The sequence below is a fragment of the Lithobates pipiens genome, unplaced genomic scaffold (assembly GCF_037356315.1).
Source record: "Lithobates pipiens isolate NorthernLeopardFrog02 unplaced genomic scaffold, aLitPip1_a1.2 Scaffold_10, whole genome shotgun sequence".
In the NCBI taxonomy this organism is placed as follows: Eukaryota; Metazoa; Chordata; class Amphibia; order Anura; family Ranidae; genus Lithobates; species Lithobates pipiens.
Window position 1 is genome coordinate 215,769,781 of NW_027507686.1, and position 23,939 is coordinate 215,793,719.

At 43.6% G+C, this 23,939-nt stretch overlaps 1 protein-coding gene across 1 annotated transcript in view; it reads right to left on the reverse strand.

Moving 5' to 3' along the window:
- Positions 1–16,490, reverse strand: part of LOC143939328 (uncharacterized) — a 35,563-nt gene extending 19,073 nt beyond the window's left edge. The window contains exons 1-5 of the mRNA XM_077460958.1: positions 16,334–16,490; positions 12,815–13,014; positions 10,447–10,584; positions 8,439–8,568; positions 5,417–5,861 (exon numbers count right to left, since the gene is read on the reverse strand). Coding sequence (XP_077317084.1) covers positions 5,417–5,861; positions 8,439–8,568; positions 10,447–10,584; positions 12,815–13,014; positions 16,334–16,453 — 1,033 coding nt within the window. The 5' untranslated portion in view covers positions 16,454–16,490. The remainder of the gene's footprint in view (positions 1–5,416; positions 5,862–8,438; positions 8,569–10,446; positions 10,585–12,814; positions 13,015–16,333) is intronic.
- Between the last annotated feature and the right edge of the window lie 7,449 nt (positions 16,491–23,939).

Consider the following 23,939-nt stretch of genomic DNA (forward strand, 5'->3'; position numbering starts at 1 on the left):
CTAGACCGTCAGGTGTCCGACTACATTGGGTTAACGGCCGATGTGGACGCTCTGAGGAGTGATGAACCCCTAGACTACTGGGTGGGCAGGCTTGACCTCTGGCCAGAGCTTGCCCAATTTGCAATCGAACTGTTGGCTTGCCCCTCATCCAGTGTCCTGTCCGAAAGGACGTTCAGCGCAGCAGGGGGGATTGTGACCGATAAGCGTACTCGCCTAGCTCACCACAGTGTTAACTACCTCACATTTCTAAAAATGAATGAGGCATGGATCTCGGAGGAATTCAACACATGTGATCAGTAGACCATGTATATGTCTATAAACAATTTTTGGAATCAAGCACACAGACCTTCTTAATTCATTTGGCTCACTTCCCTGACCCAAAAAAGCACACCGTACTATATGCCCCTACCCTCCTCTTTGAAGAGGTTGAGCGGTGTCATATTTCTACTGGGGCTGCTTATTATGAGGGGTTCCCACCATCCCTGTGCTGTGCTGACTTCCTCCTGGGTGTTCTTATTATGAGGGGCTCCCACCATCCCTGTGCTGTGCTGACTTCCTCCTGGGGGTTCTTATTATGAGGGGATCACACCATCCCTGTGCTGTGCTGACTTCCTCCTGGGGCTGCTTACGGTGCTGCTGTCAGCGCTGTATGTCACGGAGCTGCTGTCAGCGCTGTATGTCACGGAGCTGCTGTCAGCGCTGTATGTCACGGAGCTGCTGTCAGCGCTGTATGTCACGGAGCTGCTGTCAGCGCTGTATGTCACGGAGCTGCTGTCAGCGCTGTATGTCACGGAGCTGCTGTCAGCGCTGTATGTCACGGAGCTGCTGTCAGCGCTGTATGTCACGGAGCTGCTGTCAGCGCTGTATGTCACGGAGCTGCTGTCAGCGCTGTATGTCACGGAGCTGCTGTCAGCGCTGTATGTCACGGAGCTGCTGTCAGCGCTGTATGTCACGGAGCTGCTGTCAGCGCTGTATGTCACGGAGCTGCTGTCAGCGCTGTATGTCACGGAGCTGCTGTCAGCGCTGTATGTCACGGTGCTGCTGTCAGCGCTGTATGTCACGGAGCTGCTGTCAGCGCTGTATGTCACGGAGCTGCTGTCAGCGCTGTATGTCACGGTGCTGCTGTCAGCGCTGTATGTCACGGAGCTGCTGTCAGCGCTGTATGTCACGGAGCTGCTGTCAGCGCTGTATGTCACGGAGCTGCTGTCAGCGCTGTATGTCACGGAGCTGCTGTCAGCGCTGTATGTCACGGAGCTGCTGTCAGCGCTGTATGTCACGGAGCTGCTGTCAGCGCTGTATGTCACGGAGCTGCTGTCAGCGCTGTATGTCACGGTGCTGCTGTCAGCGCTGTATGTCACGGAGCTGCTGTCAGCGCTGTATGTCACGGAGCTGCTGTCAGTGCTGTATGTCACGGAGCTGCTGTCAGCGCTGTATGTCACGGAGCTGCTGTCAGCGCTGTATGTCACGGTGCTGCTGTCAGCGCTGTATGTCACGGAGCTGCTGTCAGCGCTGTATGTCACGGAGCTGCTGTCAGTGCTGTATGTCACGGAGCTGCTGTCAGCGCTGTATGTCACGGAGCTGCTGTCAGCGCTGTATGTCACGGAGCTGCTGTCAGCGCTGTATGTCACGGTGCTGCTGTCAGCGCTGTATGTCACGGAGCTGCTGTCAGCGCTGTATGTCACGGAGCTGCTGTCAGCGCTGTATGTCACGGAGATGCTGTCAGCGCTGTATGTCACGGAGCTGCTGTCAGCGCTGTATGTCACGGAGCTGCTGTCAGCGCTGTATGTCACGGTGCTGATGTCAGTGCTCTGTATTACGGTGCTGCTGTCAGTGCTCTGTATCTCCTGCACCCTCTTGTTTGCCTACCCTGGTCCCTGACCTTCCCTCTCCTCCATTGCCTTCATTAGCTCCATAGTCCTGAATTGTCAGAACAATTTCCCAAATAAAAAAAAAATGCTTGTAGTTATCGATCCCAAATTCACCTCATACATGTATTATGCTATTGTCCAGGTGGTGGGACTACGTGCTACCCCCTAATAATTACCCCGTGGCCGCAAATTCGACCTAAAGGTTTGCGAAATTCGCCTCCCATTGAAGTCAATGGAGCCCGCGGCGAACGGTCGTTTTCGCGAACGTTTGTGTCCGTTCGCGTTTCGCGTTCGCGAAACGTCCCGTCGGAAGTTCGTCCATCACTAGTGGCTGCAGGATTAAAAACATGTTATTGTTAATAATGGAAGAAAGATTTGGAGTTAAAGTAATTTCACAAAACTAAGGATCAACATAATAATAATATTCAACATTCCATATCTGACAACAGATGAAGAACAGGCTGTGTCTTCTGGGATATTTGACTAGGAAAGATGATGAGAACCTCTGTTGAGCTAAAAGTCTATCACATGGCTTGGAATTTTTCAGTAAGTAGCCTATTGTTCCACCTAATGTAATTTTAAGAAAGAGAAAAGAAAGGTCTAGTAACTTAAAATGCTGGAAATGGTTCACGGTAGCTTATATAGTATTGTATAAAAGTTCATATTAACCACTTGACCTTCGGAAGATTTACACCCCTTCATGACCGGGCCATTTTTTCCACTATGCCACTGCATTATTTTAACTGACAATTGAGCGGTCGTGCAACGCTGTACCCAAATAAAATTTGTGTCCTTTTCCCCCACAAATACAGCTTTCTTTTGGTTGTAATTGATCACCTCTGCATTTTTTATTTTTTGCATTATAAACAAAAAAAGATTGACAATGTTGAAAAAAAAAAACAATATTTTCTACTTTCTGCTATAAAACATATCCAACAAAAAAATGTATTTCTTCATAAATTTAGGCCAATATGTATTCTGCTACATGTTTTTGGTAAAAATGGCAGTGATCACTGACTTATAGTGGGACTGCGACACTTTGCGGCGGACATTCTGACACTTTTGACACTTTTTGGGGACCAATGACACTAATACGTTGATCAGTGCTAAAAATATGCTCTGTCACTCTACTAATAACACTGGCTGGGAAGGTGTTAACATCAGGGCCGATCAAAGGGTTAACTGTGTGCCTAACTAGTGTTTTACTATACTGTGTGAGGTGCTTTTAGTAGGGGAAGAGATGGAATTTATTCCCTGCTCTGCAGGGACACAAATTCCACCCCTTCCCTCTTGTCAGAACGGCAATCTGCCTTGTGTACATAATCACCATTCTGCCTCTTTGCCTGAAGATCTGCGGGTGCTAGTGGACATCGAGTCCGTGGTACCCGTCAATCAGCTCCTGCTGTAGCCACCAGTGGCACATATGCTCGCCCCCTACCCAGAAGAGTCGGATCATGTATATAGAGGTGCTGCCCTTCAGCAGTTAAACTGCTATAACCATAAGGCAGAACTTAAGTGGTTAAGAAAAATAAATAAATAAAAAAGCCTACCAACTGAAAATGCTGGTAATGGCTCACTTTAACTTGTATAATAGTTAATTTAACAGCTCTTAGGGACCTAAAAATGTAGGTTAGGCAAAGAAGGTGGACCTTTCAACCATTCGCCCGTCCACCATTCATGGAACGCGTGTCTTGCACACAGTTGTGGCATGGCCCCATAGACTTACATGGCAAATGAATTCTTCTTGTTTCAATGTTTCATTTTTGCTACAAAATTGAGCATTGCCACCACAGCCATGTCAGTCATCAGGTGGGCGGTCAGGGGGTGGTAAAACCACAGCTCCTCTGAATGGATTTACATCCCTTGGTCAATTATGTGAAGAAGGCCTCAGAGTCATATTACCATAAAATTTTTAGGGTTTTCCTCTCAATCCCTGTTAAATTCGGGCACAGGGTTTCCATCCTTTCATACCCTTTATAAAACAAACAAAGAAGAGTTTTGGCTATACATAGGCCAGGTAGGTTCACATCTATCTGTAGCTGTGTTTCTCCATTTTTAGTGCATTTTTTTTACATGCGTTATAGCATGTTTGCATGCATTTTCCGTGTTCTTTTGGCCACCACAGCACAAAAGATTGCACAGAAAAACAGACATTCTTCGTGTTTTAAACTGCAGCAGAAATCAGAAAAGCCTCATTGAATGACATTATTGGTTATAACACATGCGTTATTTTGCGTTACAACAGTGGCGGCTGGTGATCTCTTTTTTTGGGGGGGGGGGGGGCGTGGGTAGCAAACCAACCACCCGACCCCCCCCGTTTGTTCAGGCAAACCCAAACCCCCTCCCTGTCGCTTGCCTGTCTGTCTGCCAATCAGCCCCGCACTTACCCATCCAGGTCGTGGGCTGCTTCCCACTGTGTCTCCTCCTCGCCGCATCCCCCCTCTGCGCCTGTCCAATACAGTCGCTTCTCCTCTTGGCCAATCGGGTCTTAAGACCTGCTTCCTGATTGACCAGAAGGAGAATCAGGAAGACAATAGTGAATATTAATTTGCTATTGTCACACAACTGGGTGGGCTCAAGGCGCAGTACACTGCACCCCGAGCCAACCATTGTTTGAAGCCAAATAGAGCCTCAGGCTCTAAACACGTGCTTCAAAAAAAACCAAAACATTAAAATCCAGTGCCCTGCATGTAGATTAGGGCGTGGGCCCATGGATTAGGGGGGTGGCACCCCTGCACCCCTAATGAAGCGGCCACCACTGAATTACAACACACAATAAAATACAAAAGTGTGAGTGGAGCCATACACTCTAACTGCATCACACAGAGGACTGATGAAAAAGGGAACGCGCGCTGCAGTTTAGAAAAAAGCAAAGTGTCCCTCTGGTCCAGATACACTCTTGGGCTAAGGCTGTACTGCTTTCATGGTTTCTCTATATCAGCCTTCTCCAAACTGTGGCCCTTTTCTTGCTTTTATCTTGTCCTGGGGGTACTATTCCATTCACTGACACCAACAATGGGGCATATTTCCTGTCGCTGACACCAACAATGGGGCATTATTCCTTGCACTGACACCTTCAAAAATGCACAATTCTTCCCACTGACACCAGCAATGGGGCACCATTCCTTCCATTAACTCCAGAGATGGGACATAATTCCTTTTCATTGATGCCCCACTATTCCTCCCACTGACTCCAACAATGCGGCACTATTTCTGACACCGACAAAGGGACACATTCTTTCCACTGAACTAACAATGGGGCAGAATACCTTCCATTGACACCAAGGATGAGGATGGGCTTTATTCCTCCAACTGTCGCCAGAAATGGGGCACTATTCTTGCCACCGACACCAATGATAGGAATCGTTTACGCTCATTTGGACGCCAGGACATTTTCTACTCCCACTGGCCCTAGTCCGGTCCCCCTGAAGTCTGAAAGACAATGAACTGGCCCTTTGTTTTGAACGTTTGGAGACCCCTGCTCAATTTAATACTGGTGAATTTCAGTCTTTGTTACAAAATATCTTAATAATTGTCTCCTAACTTACCTTCCACCATAAACTGCAGAGGGATTCTACTCAAGGGGTTTGTATAGTCTGGTGCAGCACTGGCTAAATGCAATGTAGAAGCTTCATCTGAGATGGTGATGGCCTCTGATAAAATGTTCTGAGTTGTCGCCTGAACAAAATGTTCTACAGATATAGTGCCTACATCTGTTTGTGCATTGGGATGACTTGTAGTTCCTTCTATTACATCGTCATAAAAATCATCAGTAGCTATCTTCGAATCATCAGTTGTAGGACCCCAGTAGCGCTTCTTTTCTGAGTCGTTTGGTGCCTCTCGGATCTTGCGATGGTAAGGACTATTTTTGAAGACCGTTGTTCGGTCATAGTAGGTAAGATTAATGTTTTTGTTGGGGAAATCTTCCACAACCAATTCCAACACATAGGCGCCTGTACGAATCCCTGATGGAAAAGATATAATACAGCGGCTCTAGAACAAAAGTGAAAAAAGATTATTAGTTAGGAAAGTAATTCTTATTTGCTACTTCGGTTTTCTTCTTCTAAATCAGTTTGTTCTATTTTTTGACTGCATAAAACAACAATCTTTTGGAGTTTCATAACAACGTCTATTATTTCGTTTTTTGATTTACTGTGAGAGTGTTTTAACTTGTAGTGTGTCTAATCTTATGCAGTCCCATTCTTTATTTTATTGAAAAAAAGTTGTTTTTTTAATTTCTTTTTTGTTTTGTTTGCCTGGTAAATATGTAATATTGCGTTTGAATGTTTATCACTTGTAGCCAACAGATGGTGTGCTAGAAACTGCTTACTCCACATATTCTGCAGTGATGATGAACTGCTATGCTGTGAATAGCCTGAGTAGCCTGTATATTTAGTTCTCCTGCTATTCAAGTCTATTCAAACCACACAGACATTTACTGAAGCTCATGCACACAGGATGTTTTTTGTAGCTGCTTCTAGGGGTGTCTAGCGTTTTGTTTTTGTTTTTTCCTGCCTCTAAACTCCCCTGCATGTTAGCCAATGGGGTTGATTTACTAATAGACTGTGCACTTTGAAAGTGCACTTGCTCAAAAGCTTAGTAAATGAGGTAAAGCTTCACTTTGCAAAGAATACCCAATCACATGCAAGGAAAATTTAAAAAAATGCATTTTTTCTTGCACACGATTGGATGATGGAAGTCAGCGGAGCTTCTGTACATTTGCTAAGCTCTGGAGCAACTGCACTTGCAGAGTGCACAGTCTGTGCCTTTAGTAAATCATACCTTATGTGTCCATGCACACATAGGGTTTGATTTACTAAAGGCAAATAGACTGTTCAGTTGCTCCAAAGCTTAAAGGATCACTAAAGACATTTTTTTTAAAATAACAAACATGTTATACTTACCCCCACTGTGCAGCTCGTTTTGCATAGAGTGGCCCCGAACCTGGTCTTCTGGGGTCCCTCGGCGGCTGTCTTGGCTCCCCCCCCTCCAAGGACTCCACATCCTCATGCGAGCTCCCTTGCATGGTGAGGAGTGCTTGAGGGCGCGCTCCTGTGATACAGCCAGCGGCCATAGCCACTCACTGTATCACTCGGCCCCGCCCCCCGGCACGCTGTGTCACTGGATGTGATTTACGGCAGTGCGAGCCAATGACTGCGCTGCTTTCAATCCATCCACTGTAACCAATCAATGGCCAGGCTGAGCAGCGAAGAGGATGTCAGGGGCGAGCGTGGGACTTTCGAGGGGGTCAGGTAAGTAAAACAGGGGGGCTGGGGGCGCCGGTAGTGGATGTTTTTTCACCTTAATGCATAGAATGCCTTTACAACCCCTTTAATAAATGAGGTAAAGCTTCACTTTGCAAAGAATAACCAATCACATGCCAGGAATATATAAAAAAAGAAACAGAATTTTTGCTTGCACATGATTGGATGATGAATCAACCCCATAGACTTTTAGCAGCATTTAGTGGTAGGAGAGTTTAGAGGCAGGAAAAAAAAACCTCTGCCAGCGCGTCCAGGAACAGCAGAGTTTGGGCAGAAAAAAACGATTGACGCTTGTAAACGCGGCTAAACGCGTGTTAATGCTAGGCACATTTAGCACTTGAGTGTGAATTTGTTTCAGTGCCAAGAATAATATATTCTGGCCAATGGAATTTATAAATGCCCAAGTGTTTGATGCCTGTAAACGCGTCTGAACACTTTTACTTTTACAGGAATCAGGCGCTTTTTCTTGCAAAAATGTTGCTGGCTTCTAGGAGAGTTAAAAAAAAAAAATCTGTGCGCATGAAGCCTAAATATCATGGAAGCACCCTGCATCAAATGTGCATGTGCATTTGTAATATTTGTAAAATAAAGTGTTTAAAAGGTAATAAAACAATGTATAAGAGACCAATTTTAAAGCGTAACTCCACTTTTTTTGAGAAAAAAACATTCCCCCTTGGGTGATCTATGTACATTGCAAGGATTCTAACAAACTGTGTTGCAGATTCCTTCCTTTTGTTATTCTAAATAAATCCATGTTTTTGTCTATGCCTCTGAGCCAAGTGGGTCTAATGGGCGTGGTTTCATAATGATCAGTCAGCTGTGGCAGCTGCAGGGCACTAATGAGGAAAGCTGCTGGGCCTGCATCCCTTTAGACGTGTTCCTATAAAATGAAATTTCTGTTGCAGGGGATGCCTGAAATCTGACTTGTATCTTAGGCAGACTTCTAGGAAAATTTGTGAGCCAATCACACAAGCAGGAAATGATGTTTCTGGGGAGTTGTCAGTACACGTTCTGTGTACAGAACAATTCTATGTACCCACATTGCATTTATAGAAAATTACAGCGGCTCCAGATTGAAAAGGTCATTTTTAATAACATTAAAATAAAATATGACTTGTATCGCTATTGTTGTATGCTATATTATTATTTTTTAGATGCTATTTCTTTTCCCCACGTAAGTGGAGTTACCCTTTAAATGTTCAAATACCAACATAAAATAACTTTGACTGAAAATCGTTATGGTTTCTCTACAAGTCCATAAATGGAATGATTATCAACTTTTCTTTTGTATTAATTAGAAACTTACTTCATCCACAGAAAAATAAGGTTTACATAATCCACATTCTCCAGAGTTATAGGCATTTCGGCACGTCACATGGTCTCCATCGGGGTCATGGGACAATAAATTAATAGAAGTTGCACAGTTCTGTGGAATTCTTAAAGTAAAAGCAGTATAAATTAGGTTATTCTTCAACAATGTTGGGAAAAGACGAGTGCATTATATTCTTGTATAAAACTGGCTAGACACAGATTTTTATTTGGGAATTTTAATTGTGTATGCCAAAAGCCATGTAACTGTGTAGCAAATTTACTAGAAGCAGATTCTACTTCTGGGTCCATTCCACTTGTTCATTGCTGTAGTGCATGATAAAATGCGTGTTACAATGATGCAAGGCAATGCACCTGTTCTGTGTTCAACGGGTTACGGTGCTATTCATTGTGCACACATTCTACAGTAGAGCACAACACACTGCAGAATGCCACAATCCAATATACACTAAAACCTCCGATGCTTGCTTACCTCAGTGGTACATGCATGGTCTGCTACAATGATTGCTATCTCTCTGAAATAAAATCCTCTTCAGTACTGCTTGTGCCTGGCATGTCACCTGTATAGGGCCTTACACTATGCATCTCCAGCCTCAGGGCATGCACCTAAGCAAGTCTATACCAAACTGATAGGCTCTTCTGAGCAAGTAAACCTCCAACACTTTATGGTAGTGTCAAAGCCTGGCTGCATCCTACTGCCTCAATACACTCCTATTGGCACATCGCTATGGTGGGCTGCCTCACTGGCCAATAGCAGTGTGTGTAAAGTGGAATAGGATAGGTATGTTTCAACTCTACGACAGATTTTTGAGTTTTGTGAAGTGAGGGGGTTGGAAGTTACTGCAGGTATGTTGAAGCGCCCCAAGAGTCAATCCAAATCATCAGGTACCCTGGGTTCCTAAATCATCTTGGGGTGATGGCTATGCTTAGGATCTTTAATTTATTGTACATGATGTTTGTAAATGTTCTTGTATTTTCCAAGTCATTGTATTTAGTTAGTCACAATCAGGGGCGGACTGACCATTCGTCCACTCGGGCACTGCTCGAGGGCCCTGGGTCATTGGGGGGCCCCATCAGGGTTGCCAGCCTCAGTAAAACCAGGGACAGTATGTAAAAATCCCCCTTACCGACATTTTTGGAGTAGGCAGTTACATTTTAAAAAATACAATGTAAAATTAACAAGGGACACCAACATAGTTGTATCTTTGAAACTATGGGATAATGGTGTTGTGGTAACTTGGCCAAATAAAAAAGCATAATAATATTATTCTTGATATCACTAGAAAAAAAAAGCCTTTGAAAATTTGTTTGCAATAACTCCATCAGTATCACCAACAAAACAGCTTCATTATTATCCCATTAAAGAAGAAGAGAATGTGCGCAGCATTTCGAGATCTCATAATTTGCCACATCACGAATGTTAATTCTCCATTACGAACCCTAGTTTACAAGACTGACTGCTTCTGGCTCGTCCTTGCTTCTGAGCATGAGTGTTTGTACTTTTGTCCTATGGACTTGTGTACACATGATCAGAGAAAATCCGACAACACACATTTGTTGGCGGAAAATTTGAGAACCTGCTAGGCAACATTTGTTGGTGGAAAGTCCGACAACAATTGTCCGATGGAGCATACATACCGGTCGGATTGTCCGCCAACAGCCTGACATCCAACATTTAGAGGGGTTTTTGTTTTGTGTTTGACTAGTGCATGGGACGGTACCTACCGTATTACCATGTAGGAACTTATATTGTATCCTAGCCAAGTTTTGATATATAAAAGTTGTCCCTCTTTATAATTTCAGAAAGTTGAGAGGTATGTCAGCTACTGTAGCAGGGGAAGAGCCACCCACATTGTTTCAACAATATAACATTCTAATATAGAAAATAATAATTTTTGGACAAACATAGGCGCTGTATTGGCATATACTGTAACCCAGCATTGAGATGTTTTGTATATAGGTTTTTGTAAACTGTGGTACTGTACCTTAAAACTTGAATGCTAGCAGTCACAGGAGAGGTGTTGGGCTTCTTGGTATCTGATCTTGTCCCTAAATCCACTGCTGTTATTAGTGACCATGATCCATCAGTATAAACATTAGTTACCCAGCAGCAACTACTCTCCCTGTAAAGATATAAAAGGAGCACTAGTGACTATAAGAAATAATTACAGTATATGTATGTAGCAGTATATGTATTAAGCAGTATTTGGCACTATTGATTAAGGCGAAGAGGTGATTTGAATTAATTATCTTAATTAACTTGTTAATCAATGTTCATCAAGCACACTTTTTCCAGGTAACTAGGGGCTGCAAAGCCTTTACAATTTGGTTGTTTTGTGGAATAGCATTTGTTTGCTGTAATCTCTTTAATTTTAAAAAGATTCATTGAACAACATGTTATGGATGAGGCTGCAAGTTAATGACCATCCAGTAAAAAGTTTACTAATCGTGACAAAAAAAAAAAAAAATCAGAGGACAAGGCCAATTTGTTTTGGGGGTTCAGAAGTCCCCCTTCATTAGGGCTAAGGAACAAGATTTAAAAGAATATAAACAATGACCCATTAAAAATATGATATACACTATATTACCAAAAGTAATGGGGCATCTGCCTTTACACGCACATGGACTTTAATGGCATCCCGGTCTTAGTCCGTAGGGTTCAATATTGAGTTGACCCACCCTTTGCAGCTATAACAGCTTGAACTCTTCTGGGAAGGCTGTCCACAAGGTTTATGAGTGTGTCTATGGGAGTGTCTGACCATTCTTACAGAAGCGCATTTGTGAGGTTAGGCACTGATGTGAGCAAGAAGGCCTGGCTCACAGTCTCCGCTCTAATTCATCCCAAAGGTGTTCTATCGGGTTGAGGTTAGGCCATTCAAGTTCCTCCACCCTTAACTCGCTCATCAATGTCTTTATGGACCTTGTTTGTACCTTAGCATTTAGTATGGAATGGTTAGAACTCATAACAGGTTTAATTGCTGTCTCCAATGGGGAATTTGCCTTTGAGATTAATAAAGTATTCTGATTCACCCTTTCAATTACAAGATTCAGAAAGACAGTAAGTGGTGGTAAATCCAACATTTTACAGTTCTCACTGCAGCAGTAGGGGAGAAGGAATCTTCTAATAGGGACACCTGTGTCCAGTGCCAATTTTCTTAGAGAGTATTTACAGTAAAGTATAGTATAAGTGGGGTACACACTATAAGAACATCAGGCGAACGATCGTCCGGTTTTCTTTGATGTTTCACAGCAAGTCGGAACCAAGGGTAGAAATAATGTACGAAAATTCTGGTACGACAAATTTTTCATACGTAAACGGTACACATTAAACAAAAATCGTTCATTCTGTTCACTTATGAGAAAAAAATTTGTCCCTTCAGAAATTTTCATTTGCAAAGTCAAAAACTGTGTACACACTATACAAAAATCTAACAATCGTGCCTCGTATGGAATTTTTCTTCCAATTTTCTCATAGTGTGTATGGAGCTTAACTTTGCACCTCCCTTGGGATACATAGACAGAAAAAAAAAAAGCACAGCTTTGACCACTAAAACAAACCTTAAAAAATAATTTTAGGTACCGGTATATGTTATCCATTTATTCAATGGGATTATTTTAACCCTTATAGCATGAAAAACCTGACACTGATACATGAGTAGCAGACTGCAATCAAACCTAATCAGTCAAATAACTCAAGTATATAGGTTTTTGACAGGCTTCAATTGTTTTCAAATGATATGCAAGTTGTAAATTGATGGATTTATTGATCGGATGGGTTGGAAGATTTGAATGAACTGAGCCCGGGACATGTCCCCCCCCCGCCTCAGCCCTTTACACATGGATGAGCAGGGACTGAACACACTGCTACAGGGCACAGTGAGTAACCCCACCACTTCACCACAACGACTGGAGCTTCCATTTAGTTCAGACTCTGCACATAAATTATGCAGACTGCGAAATGGAGGACCTGCAGACAGGGACAGGAATCTCTCTCTCTCTCTCTCTCTGACCCCACTTCTCTGCCACCTCTCTCCCCCTCCTCTCTCTCTCCAAGGCAATGGGGGTAATTTTTTGAGGAGTTGTCACCTTGCTGGGTCCCAGATGTTGTGCTGGCTGCATATGTCTGATGGGTGAGGAGGGTGCCCTGGAAGTGGTACTGATCACCTGTGTGCTAGATCCTTGCATCTTTCTGCAGCCATTTTTCTTGCTTGAATTTTTTTCCCCCATTATGGGCGTGAGTGGGGCCTCATGTCTAAGTTTTGACCTCACAGAAAGATTTGTGAGGGGTTCTAGAGGGGTTGTCACAAAAAGGAGGTCAAAAAGGAGTTAAGACTTCAACACCACAGATCTTACCCAAGTTGGAAAGGTTTGTCGATAGGTACACGTCTTTTCATATGCCCCTCATTCTGGTACCAACGGCTGGGTCTGGTGGTCTTGTTTTCCATAAGTGTTATGGTGTTCTGAAGCTCAGTGCCACAATTCCCAGAAAGGCAGCGCCAGGAAAATCTATATGATGACGAGCTTTCAAAGCCTGTTCTGTACTTAATATCAACCTAAAAAAACAGCATAAAAAAACTTCTGTCAAGGTGTTCTTTGTCAGCAGATGTGGACATCAACTCTGTGCAAGACCAGTGTTTGGGCTTTTCATTTAACTACTAGCCAAGAAAAATAATGTATTTTCAGTGTATTAGTTGACAGCTAGATAGAAGCGAGCTGCACAAGGTCTACAAGACCCAGCACCTGTTTGATTTACATCTAGTATTAATAGTCTCCTAAATCTCAGTGGGGCTTTGTGCAGGGGCACAAATGGCATGTCTGCCCCTGGTTAAGAGCCTGGATTCACCCCCCTATACTATGTGAGAGATGTGATTTCAGCATTCAGTAGGGGAATAACTGGGTCTCGGAAGACTGATTGGAGCAGCATTTGAGTTTTTTTATTAGCAAAAAATGTTATATTCGGGAATAGTTTATTGTCTGATTCGTTTTCAACTACAAATGGGAAAAAGCAGGGGTACCTGGTATCTCCTCTTATATAAATTTTCACCATGGAACCTCTCCTGCATACAATCTGTGATTCACCTCAACATATGAGGCTTTACTAAGCCATCAGGTCATCACAAAGTGGTGGATGACCTCATTTTTCTGTCCCATCCTGATACATCCTTCCCCTTAGGTAATAAAATCTATGCAGATATAAACAGACTCTTCAAATTTAATCTCAAACCCCTCCTATGGACCTTTAAAACCATATCGCTAAATGGCATCACCATATATTTACCTGGTGTGGTTCAGTATTAAAAAAGAATGTCCTACCAATAATGACCGACCTCCTCCAAACGTAAATTTACTCTATAAAACCTTTCTATATCTAAAAGGGATAGGACCCTTTTTTTTGGTCCGAACTGTCAGTTTGCAGTGCGATATGCAAACTCAACTGGGGTGTCATTAACACTGTATTGACACTCCCAGCACGTCGCATATGGCAGTGGGAACTGTCTTGCGAGTTAGGTGCGATGCGGGACCGCACAGTGGATTTGCAGTGTTTCCGCATCACACCTATGTGAACCTGCACTTATACTTACTTTTCCTCCTCTTAGAAACCTCTAGGCATGATGTCACATGTCACATTCCTGGGGAAGGGTGAATACTCCAAAACTCACAGTGCAGTGCTTGATTTGGGCTGGTCTGCATTCCCCAGAATCTCATTGGAAGGATTATGATGTCTAACTCACTGATTAAGCATCTAAGCATGTGATAAGAGCCTGAAGCTCTAACTCAGTGGTTCTCAACCTCAGTCCTCAAGTACCCCCAAAAAAGCCAGGTTTTTGGTTTCCTTTACTTTGCACAGCTGCTTGAAATCATTATGAATCAGTGGCATTGCTAGGTCTACAAAAGATATGGGGCTAGAGTCCATAGCAGCGTAGTAAAGAAAGTCATACACTTGGGTGGGCATACACATGTATATACAGTAATATACGTGTGTGTGTGTTTATAGCCCCAGAGAGCCCCCCACTTACATCAGGGTCTCCAGAGAGCCCCCCTTACATCAGGGTCCCCAGAAAGCCCCCCTTACATCAGAGTCCCCAGAGAGCCTCCCCTTTGCATCAGGGCCCCCAGAGAGACCCTCACTTGCATCAGGGTTCCCAGAGAGTCACCCTTGCATTGGGGTCCCAGAAAGCCTCCCCTTAAATCAGGGTCCCTAGAGAGCCTCCCCCTTAAAAGCAGGGTCCCCAGGGAGCCTCCCCCTTGCATCAGGGTCCCCAGAGAGCCCCCCTACTTACATGAGGGTCCCCAGAGAGCCTCCCTTCCCCTTGGGGACCCCTGCAGAGACTCCGGGCTATGGGCCCCAGATTCGGGGCTATAACCCCAAAAGCCACCCCCTAGCGACACCACTGTTATCAATGACATGGTATTGATAAGAGCTATTTTATCTAAGGGAAGTTCCCAAAACATGTCCCATTGCAGATACTTGAGGACTGAGGTTGAGAACCACTAGTCTAACTCACCTAGGCACCACAGGCAGAAAACTGGGATACTATGAGTATAAAATCTAACTTTATTTTTTTACCATTTGGAAACAGGGGAACTTGCATTGTACTGAAACGCTTTTATGGAGGGTAAAGCTCAAAGTTTTAATTTGTTTTCGGGGCCGCTGCAACAGCTTTGATCTAAGGAAAGTATTTCATAATGAGCTAGTATGGGATGCATACTAGCTTATTATGTCTTTATCTTACAGGGTTTATTTTTTATTTTTTTATTTTGGGTTTACAACCACTTTAAGTGATTTGGTAATGGGTCATGGACCACAATAAACTATGGGGTTTTACCACCCCCCAAACTAAATGTAAAAGAGCCCTTACTGCTCTGAGCCCCCACTAAGGCTGCTTCCACACTGATGCACTGAAGTTTACCCGAACCACGGGTGCAGTGCAGTGCAGTAGACCCACGGCTTTCCTGTGGGCTAGACTTCTATTACATCTTGTGGGTATGGTACACTTTCTAAAAGCACACCAAACCCACAGGATATAATAGAAGTCTGTAGCTCAGTACAGCTAACCCGCAGGAAAACTTCAGGTGCACTGAGCTGCACCTGCAGATCCGTGTGAAAGCAGCCTAATAACCTTTTTTTTTAATCAGTGCTAATATGCCCATTGCAAAGGTGTAGTGTATGTAATATTTAATACACTGACCTTTTCCAGCTTCTGCTGGCATTGCTGTCCAGACTGCTAGAAAGGTCCCCTATGAGGTGTGTTTGATATCACCCCACCTGAGACAGGAGATGGCGCTACAGAGAATGCATCGGCTTATGTGGCTCTTGCTCCCTCCGCAGCCGCCTGCTTCCTCCTCTACTGGTGCTGGCTCCATGTATTCTGATGCTCTGGGATGGCGGGTCAGCAACCCATTGATCGCTTTCTGGGCTTGCCAACCCATCATCCCAGAGCATGGGCATATGCTTCTCTGGTTTGAGGTATGTGGCCCATAGGCCACGGGTTGAGCACCCCTGCTGTAATTGCTTACATGGAACAAAAATGTGAACATGAAATAAAAAAATGCTTATTGATTAACATTATATAAACTCTAAAATAAACTACTCAGAACAAGAAAAACATGTTCCCATTATGCCCCCCCGCCGTCGTGGTAGTTGACTGGCTGTTATGCTCACTTTTATACTTTGAATCACTGTGTCGGAACAAGATTCATAATAAAATGGACTCTAAAAGGTATTGAAGGGGTAATCCAGTATTGGAATACTTCCCCAGACCCATCTACCCAGCTAATTTCTCTGATGACAGTTTTCTTTTTTGTAAATCTCAATCAAAACTGTGAAAATTGTATACTATATATACATTCATTAAAATCAAGAAATCTTACCACCCATCCATTTGCATATTTTTCACGAACTCTGAATGACGAAGTCCCACCCTGCATATGGGACCCCAGTACAGCATTGATGATCGATACGCAGAGAATCAACACTTCTCGTCCTGCCATCTCTGTACTCTGCTCATATGAGTGTACTAGATGAAGCCACAATGTCCCAGAATTTATACTTTCCAGATTCTTGACTTATTATCTATATCCTGGTATAGAAATTCCCACAATAAAATAACATGATAATATTTAATGACATCTCCCCCAGTAAAAATAATCAGAATGTATTGCATATCAAATGAGGAAACTGTTTAAAATAAATTTCATTATATAACATAAACACATAGTATGATTTGCATGTAAATATATTTAAATTTCAGACACTTAAGTTACAGTATATGAGCCACACATGATCAATTTTATTACATCAGTTGCGACACTATTGTAATTAACACACCCACACCAAATGTGACATGTTTAAAGTGTATCTCTTTTAATATACATTATGTTTGAGAATGGTTAAGGCATATTTAACCACTTACAGACCGGACCATTTTGCTGGTCAAAGACCAGACCACTTTTTGCGATTCGGCACTGCGTCGCTTTAACTGACAATTGCGCGGTTGTGTGATGTGGCTCCCAAACAAAATTAACGTACTTTGTTTCCCACAAATAGAGCTTTCTTTTGCTGGCATTTGATCACCTCTGCGGTTTTTATTTTTTGCGCTATAAACAAAAAATTCATTATTTTTTACTTTTTGTTATAATAAATATCCCCCAAAAATATATAAAAAAATGTTTTTCCCCCTCAGTTTAGGCCGATACGTATTCTTCTACATATTTTTGGTAAAAAAAATCGCAATAAGCGATTATTGATTGGTTTGCGCAAAAGTTATAGCTTTTACAAAATAGGGATAGTTTTATGGCATTTTTATTAATCATTTTTTATTATTTTTTTTTTACTAGTAATGGCGGCGATCAGCAATTTTTATTGTGACTGCGACATTATGGCGGACACATCGGACATTTTTGACACATTTTTGGGACCATTGTCAGATATACAGCAATCACTGCTATATAAATGCAGTGATTCCTGTGTAAATGGCACTGGCAGTAAAGGGGTTAACCAGTGGGTGGCAGTGTAGGGGTTAAGTGTTCCTAGGGGTGTGTTACTAACTGTGGGGGGCTGGGCTTTCATTTAGTGAACACTGATCTCTACTCCAATCACATGGAGCAGAGATCAGTGTCACTAGTTGCTAGGCAGAATGGAGAATTGCTGTTTACAACGGCATTTCTCCATTCAGCCGTCCCGTGGGGCGATCGCGGGTATGCCTGCAGCGATCGAGTCCGCGGGACCCGCGACCGTACTCACGAGGGTCCCGACCGGCATGTGAGCACACTGGCGGCAGCGCGCTTGCGATGGCAGGGTGGCATTGAAGATTGGACGTACCTGTACGCCATTATGCCTGCCCGTGCCATTCTGCCGACGTACATCAGCGTGCACTGGTCAGGAACCGGTTAAACCCAAAAACAAACATGTTACACTTTAAACACTTGACCCCCTGAAGGTTTTTCCCCCTTCATGACCGGGGTATTTTTTACTATTGAGCACTGAGCTCAGGTGCGCGCTCATGCAACACTGTACGCAAATTACATTTATATATATTTTTTCACACAAATAGAGCTTTCTTTTGGTGGCATTTGATCACCACTGGGTTTTTCATTTTTTTATTATATAAATGAAAACGTTTTAAAAAAAGTGCAAAAACACCCAATATTTTCTACTTTCTGTTATAAAACATAATCAATTAAATTTCTTCATACATTTAGGCCACAATGTATTCTGTTGCATGTCATGTGGAGCATCTTTATTATCTTCGAGTGGGATTGTCGGAACATTGCAAAGGGAAGATTTGCCTACAGGTCTGTCGATCGTGGTGGAAAACCATTCAAGGCCCTGGCGGAGTAATCACCCCCAGGCGTTACTGGCTCCATGCAAGGCCCAGTACTGCTGGTAAGCAGGTATTTTTTATCTTTGGTGGTGCTCTTTGTGGTGTCCAGTCACTATTTGTAGTTAGCCGATTGTGTGTCACTGGAACTGAGAGCAACGTGTGGAATACTATGCAGGACTTTTCATGTTCTTCCTTCTCTTTGCACAACCATACCTTCCTATATCAAAGGGACTGTATTTTTCAACCATGGATGTATAAGTGGTATTCTCACATTGTTTCTGTTCTGTGTTAATCAGCGTGACTCTGCTCTCTACTACATTCTGGTGCATGTGCTTGGTAAAAAAAAAATCCCAATGAGTGTATATTAATTGGTTTGTGTGAAAGTTATAGCCTCTACAAACTATAGTATATACTGTATACTGTAATGCCGGTGATAGGGAGGCAGAAAATTTGGCGCTAACCGACACTGGCTGGGAGGGTCACTAACTGACACTGACGTCACCAATGACGCTAATACAGTGATTGGTGATAATACTGTAAACTGACACTGGCTGGGAAGGGGTTAACATCTAGAGGCAATCAATGGGTTTAACTGTGTGCTTACCAAGTGTAATGAGTGCTGCCTTTACTTACTAATCAGGCTGTTTTTTCTCCCTGCTTCTCAGGGAAAAGAAATAGCCAGATTGCTGCTCCTATGTACACAGAGTTCTGTGTGTTTGCAAACATAGATCTCTGTGTACTAAAACAGCGGGTGTCTCCTACTGTGTCATGCAGACTGTTCGGCGGCCATCCTTGTAACAAAGCCCCGCCTCCTCCTCCTCCGTGATAGACAGAACATTGAACACTGATACAATGCTGGGAAGTTGTATCAGTGTTCCTTCTATCATAGACGAGGAGGAGGCGGGGCTTTGTTACAATGGATGGCCGCCAAACAGTCTGCATGACATAGCGGGAGACACCCGCTGATTTAGTTATCAAAGGTACAGCTCCAGATGGGCATGACACAGTAGGAGACACCCGCTGTTTTAGTAATCAATGGTACAGTTGCAGATGGGAACAGGGAGGCTGCAGATGGGCACAGGGAGGCTGCAGATGAGCACAAAGAGGCTGCAAATGGGCACACTGAGGCTGCAAATGGGCACAGTGAGGCTGCAGATGGGCACAATGAGCCTGCAGATGGGTACAGTAAGGCTGCAGATAGGCACAGTGAGGCCGCGTACACACGCGCGGACTGTTCGCCCAACTTTGTCCGTCAAACAGTTTCGGCAAACAGTCCGCTCAAAATTAGCATGGACGGACATGGCCACACACGACGGACGAACAGTTTGCTGAAACCGTGCGCGATGACGTGAACGGCACGTACGACGGGACGAAAAATACGACGTCCTATACACTGCATTATAACTTTCGGCGTGTAAATCCTTTCTGAGCATGCGCGGAACTTAGTTTGACGAACAAGCCTACACACGAGCGGACTGTTCGCTGAAACAAGGTTTCAGCGGACAGTTTTTCGGAAATTCCGTAAAACCTTGTTCGTCAAACTGTCCGCTGAAACTGTCCGCTGAAAGCCCACACACGAGCGGACTGTCCGCCCAAACACTGTTCAGCGGACAAAGTTGGGCGAACAGTCCGCCCGTGTGTACGCGGCCTGAGGCTGCAGATGGGTATTGTTTACCTAGTAGCTGCTGAATTTCCCACCCTAGGCTTATACTTGAATCAATACGTTTTCTCAGTTTTTTGTGGTAAAATTAGGTACCACGGCTTATATTTGGATCGGCTGATACTCGAGTATATAAGGTACTTTGAGAAGTCACATTTAAAATGGAATAAAAAAAAGTTATTCGACGATTTTATACTTTGTATTTATGGCAGAAATCAATAGCAAGTAAGCACAAAAAGCTGCAGAAGCCATGAAATCAGTGCAAATCATTATGCAAATAGGGACTTCATCTCCAAAGTCAGAGTCAAACCATTTTTTCTTCCCCGACATATAACTCTTGGTTAATGCAATGGGTTGCATACCAGAACTTCTACTTCAGAGCTAAAGTCATAATTTGATTAACTGAATGTCGACCTAAGACTTAGTAATGTGCAGATTCTTGCCTAATTCTCAGGATGGTTTACAACCCTGAGGCCCGAGGGCCACATAAGGCCGTTTGATGTTTGAAGTGCAGCCCTTGTCCCTAGCAGTTTGTAAAGGGGACATTGATTTGTAAAGGGGCCCCTAACAGTAGCAGTAAAGTCTAAAGTTTTAATGCAATGTGTCCCTAGTCTCTGAATGTCTCCTATAACATGAATTCTGTCTCCAACCACTGAAGAACCACCTCTAAACATTTCCTCTATCAAGTTTTCATTATGTAAGCCCTTGTACACACGGTCGGACATTCCGACAACAAAATCCGTCGAATTTTATCTGACGGATTTTGGCCGAAACTTGTGTTGCATACACACAGTCGGACAAAGTTGTTGGAAAATCTGATCGTTTGTAACGTGACGACGTTATTTAGTTACGACGGGATGACGTTCAGGCTAGTAGCCAATAGCTTTGGTCTAGGAATTTAATCTGAGCACGCGTGGCACTTTGTCCAATCGGAATTCTCTACAAACAATCGGACTAAGTCCGATCGGACCATGTTGTCGGAAAATTTTATAGCCCAGCTCTAAAACTTTGTCGGCCGGATATTCCGACGGAAACAGTCCGATGGAGCCCACACACGACAACCCCACTTTTAAGTACACAATGGGGTTTATTTACTAAAGCTGGAAAGTGCAAAATCAGGCTCACTTCTACATAGAAACCAATGAGCTTCTAACCGCAGCTTGTTCAATTAAGCTTTGGTAATAAAACCTGGAAGCTCATTGGTTTCTATGTAGAAGTGAGCCTGATTTTGCACTTTCCATCTTTAGTAAATAAACCCCATTGCGTACTTAAAAGTGGGGTATGCCTGTACAAAGCTGGTCAAAGATCTTCAAGTAGTCATGACTCAGAAATAAGAAATACTACTATTTCCTTATAGTTACCTATAAGAGTCAGATCAGCCATGAACAATAACAGCTGGAATAAGGAAACTAGAATTGCATATGCGGGAAAGGGAAATATTACATTTCCTTGCAGCTACTTATCAGATTCTGATCCGCCGTGGACAATAACAGCTGGAATCAGGAAGCTTGAACTGTTTTAGTAGCACATATTGCTAATACAAAAAGTTAATTGACATGAACTGTAACTAATCAGAGAGGCTTTAAAGCCCTTTCTTATATATGATTAATAAATAAGAAATATCACATTTCCTTAACCTCCCTGGTGGTATGATTCAGTCTGGAATAAGGTGCTGAAAGCGGTACAATTATTTTGCACGGAAATCTGGCTTTTATTTTGTAGTCCTGTAATTCTTAGGAATAACGCTCTGAAATCTCTTCAAACCAGAGTCTAGCAGACATCCCAGGTATGATAAAGTTTATAATATAATAAAGAATAATAAAAATTATTCAATAATGTAATCAAATCCCAAAAAAACTGAAAAAGGGACATGTTTTGGTTGCTATGGACAATCTCCAAATTCCAGGCAGAAAAAACAGTATTTATAATATAAAAGTGTATGCAGGGCATTGCACAGACCACTAGGGACAAAGGGGGTGTGTATTTTTTAATACAGCACTGTAATCTGTAAGATTACAGTGCTGTGTGTGTTTTGTGTGTTTTTATTTTTTTGAATTTGCCGCCGTTCTCTGCTCCCGTGCGTCGTAACGTCGCAGGGAACGGAGCTCGGTGGCATTCGGCACTGTGAATCGAGCGGAGGACAGCTCGATCACACAGCGCGGCGGACATCGCTGGATCCAGGGGACAAGGTGAGTAACTCTCCCTGTGTCCTCCCCTGCATCGAGCGATGCGATCCCGAGTCTGGCTCGGGGTTACCGCTCCTGTAATTAAAATCCCAACCCGAGCCAGACTCGGGATTACCGCTAGGAAGGTTAAACCCCTTTCACACCACACCGCCCATAGCGGGGGCGGTAAAACGCTGCTATTTTTAGCGGCGTTTTACCCCCGGATTTGCGGCGCATTTCGGCTGCTAGCGGGGCGATTTTACCCCCCGCTAGCAGCCGAGAAAGGGTTAAAACCACCGGCAATACGCCGCAATAGCAGCGTTTTGCCGGTGGTATTACAGTGCTGCCCCATTGATTTCAATGGGGAGCAGCGGTGGAGGAGCGGTAAACACACCGCTCCTTCAGCGCTCCAAAGAAGCTGCTGGCAGGACTTTTCCCTGACGTCCTGCCAGCGCATCACTGTAGTGTGAAAGCTCTCGGGGCTTTCACACTACAGACAATGGTGCAGCTTCTTTAGGACGGATTGCAGGCACTATTTCTAACGCTATAGCGCCTGCAAAACGCCCTGGTGTGAAAGGGGTCTTATAGTTACTTCTCAAATCCAAAAAATGCCAACAGCAATGACAGTTGGAATCAGGATGTCTGAACTGTATTTGTAGCAAGAGGGAACTGACAATAGTTCTTACCGCCATACCTCTCAACTTTAGAATTTAAGAATGAGGGACACTTTAGGGAGATGAAGTACTGGACCGCATGTAGCACTTTGCTGTGAAAATTTGACGTGATTAAATTATGCTGAATATTGGGGGTTTAATTAAATCTGATTGGAAGCAACAGATAAACACCACCTGGAAATTAGAAATGATTGTAAAAATAAAACGTGGTGTAGTGTGTAGAAGCAAGAGAATGTCAATGCAGATTCCAGGTGGAGGAGGGGGGGGGCGTTCTGTCAATCAAAGAAAATCGTTCAATGTGGAGAGCTTTGTGAGGTCTGTTGTGAGGGAAGATATGTGAATTTAGGTCATTGGTGGGTTAAGAAAGTATGAACAATTATGAGATGTTATGAGAAATTAAGAAATGTAATTCAAAATGAAGGATGACGGCTAATAGCAGGAGCTGCTGTTTAGCAGTGGAACTCAATCAACCCTTTCATACTATTGTAGCTACAGGTGGATGGGAGTGTGAGGCAGTGGTTGACTATAGGTGCTGTGGCTAATAGCACCACTTCTCCCCTCTCCTTACTACTGCACTCATCACCTCTTTCTAACTCTAAACCCCCTTGCTAACAAACACCCCAGGGTACTGAAGCATGTCCCCTCATACAAATCCTACTCTCATATTACCTCCCTTACTTTTCTACTTCTGCTAACCACTGGAGATATTTCCCCTAACCCTGGGCCTCCCTTTTTTAACTGTACCCAACACACCCATCACCCTACACCCTCTGGCAGTCACAATCTATGCAATTTAGTCTCGATTCCTCTTCTTCCCAAAACCAGCTTCCCCCTCTCCTGCGCCCTCTGGAACGCTCGCTCTGTCTGCAACAAACTCACGGCTGTTCATGACCTCTTTGTCACTAATTCCTATAATCTACTTGCTCTCACAGAAACCTGGCTCCACGAATCTGATACCCCTTCTCCTGCTTCCCTCTCCCAGGGTGGCCTTCACTGGACTCACTCCCCTAGGCCTAATGGACGCAAGGGAGGTGGAGTGGGACTCCTCCTATCCCCCCAATGCACCTTCCAGGTTATTCACTCCCCTCCCTCTCTTTCCCTCTCATCATTTGAAGCTCACTGTATACGTCTATTCTCTCCTACTTCCCTAAGAAT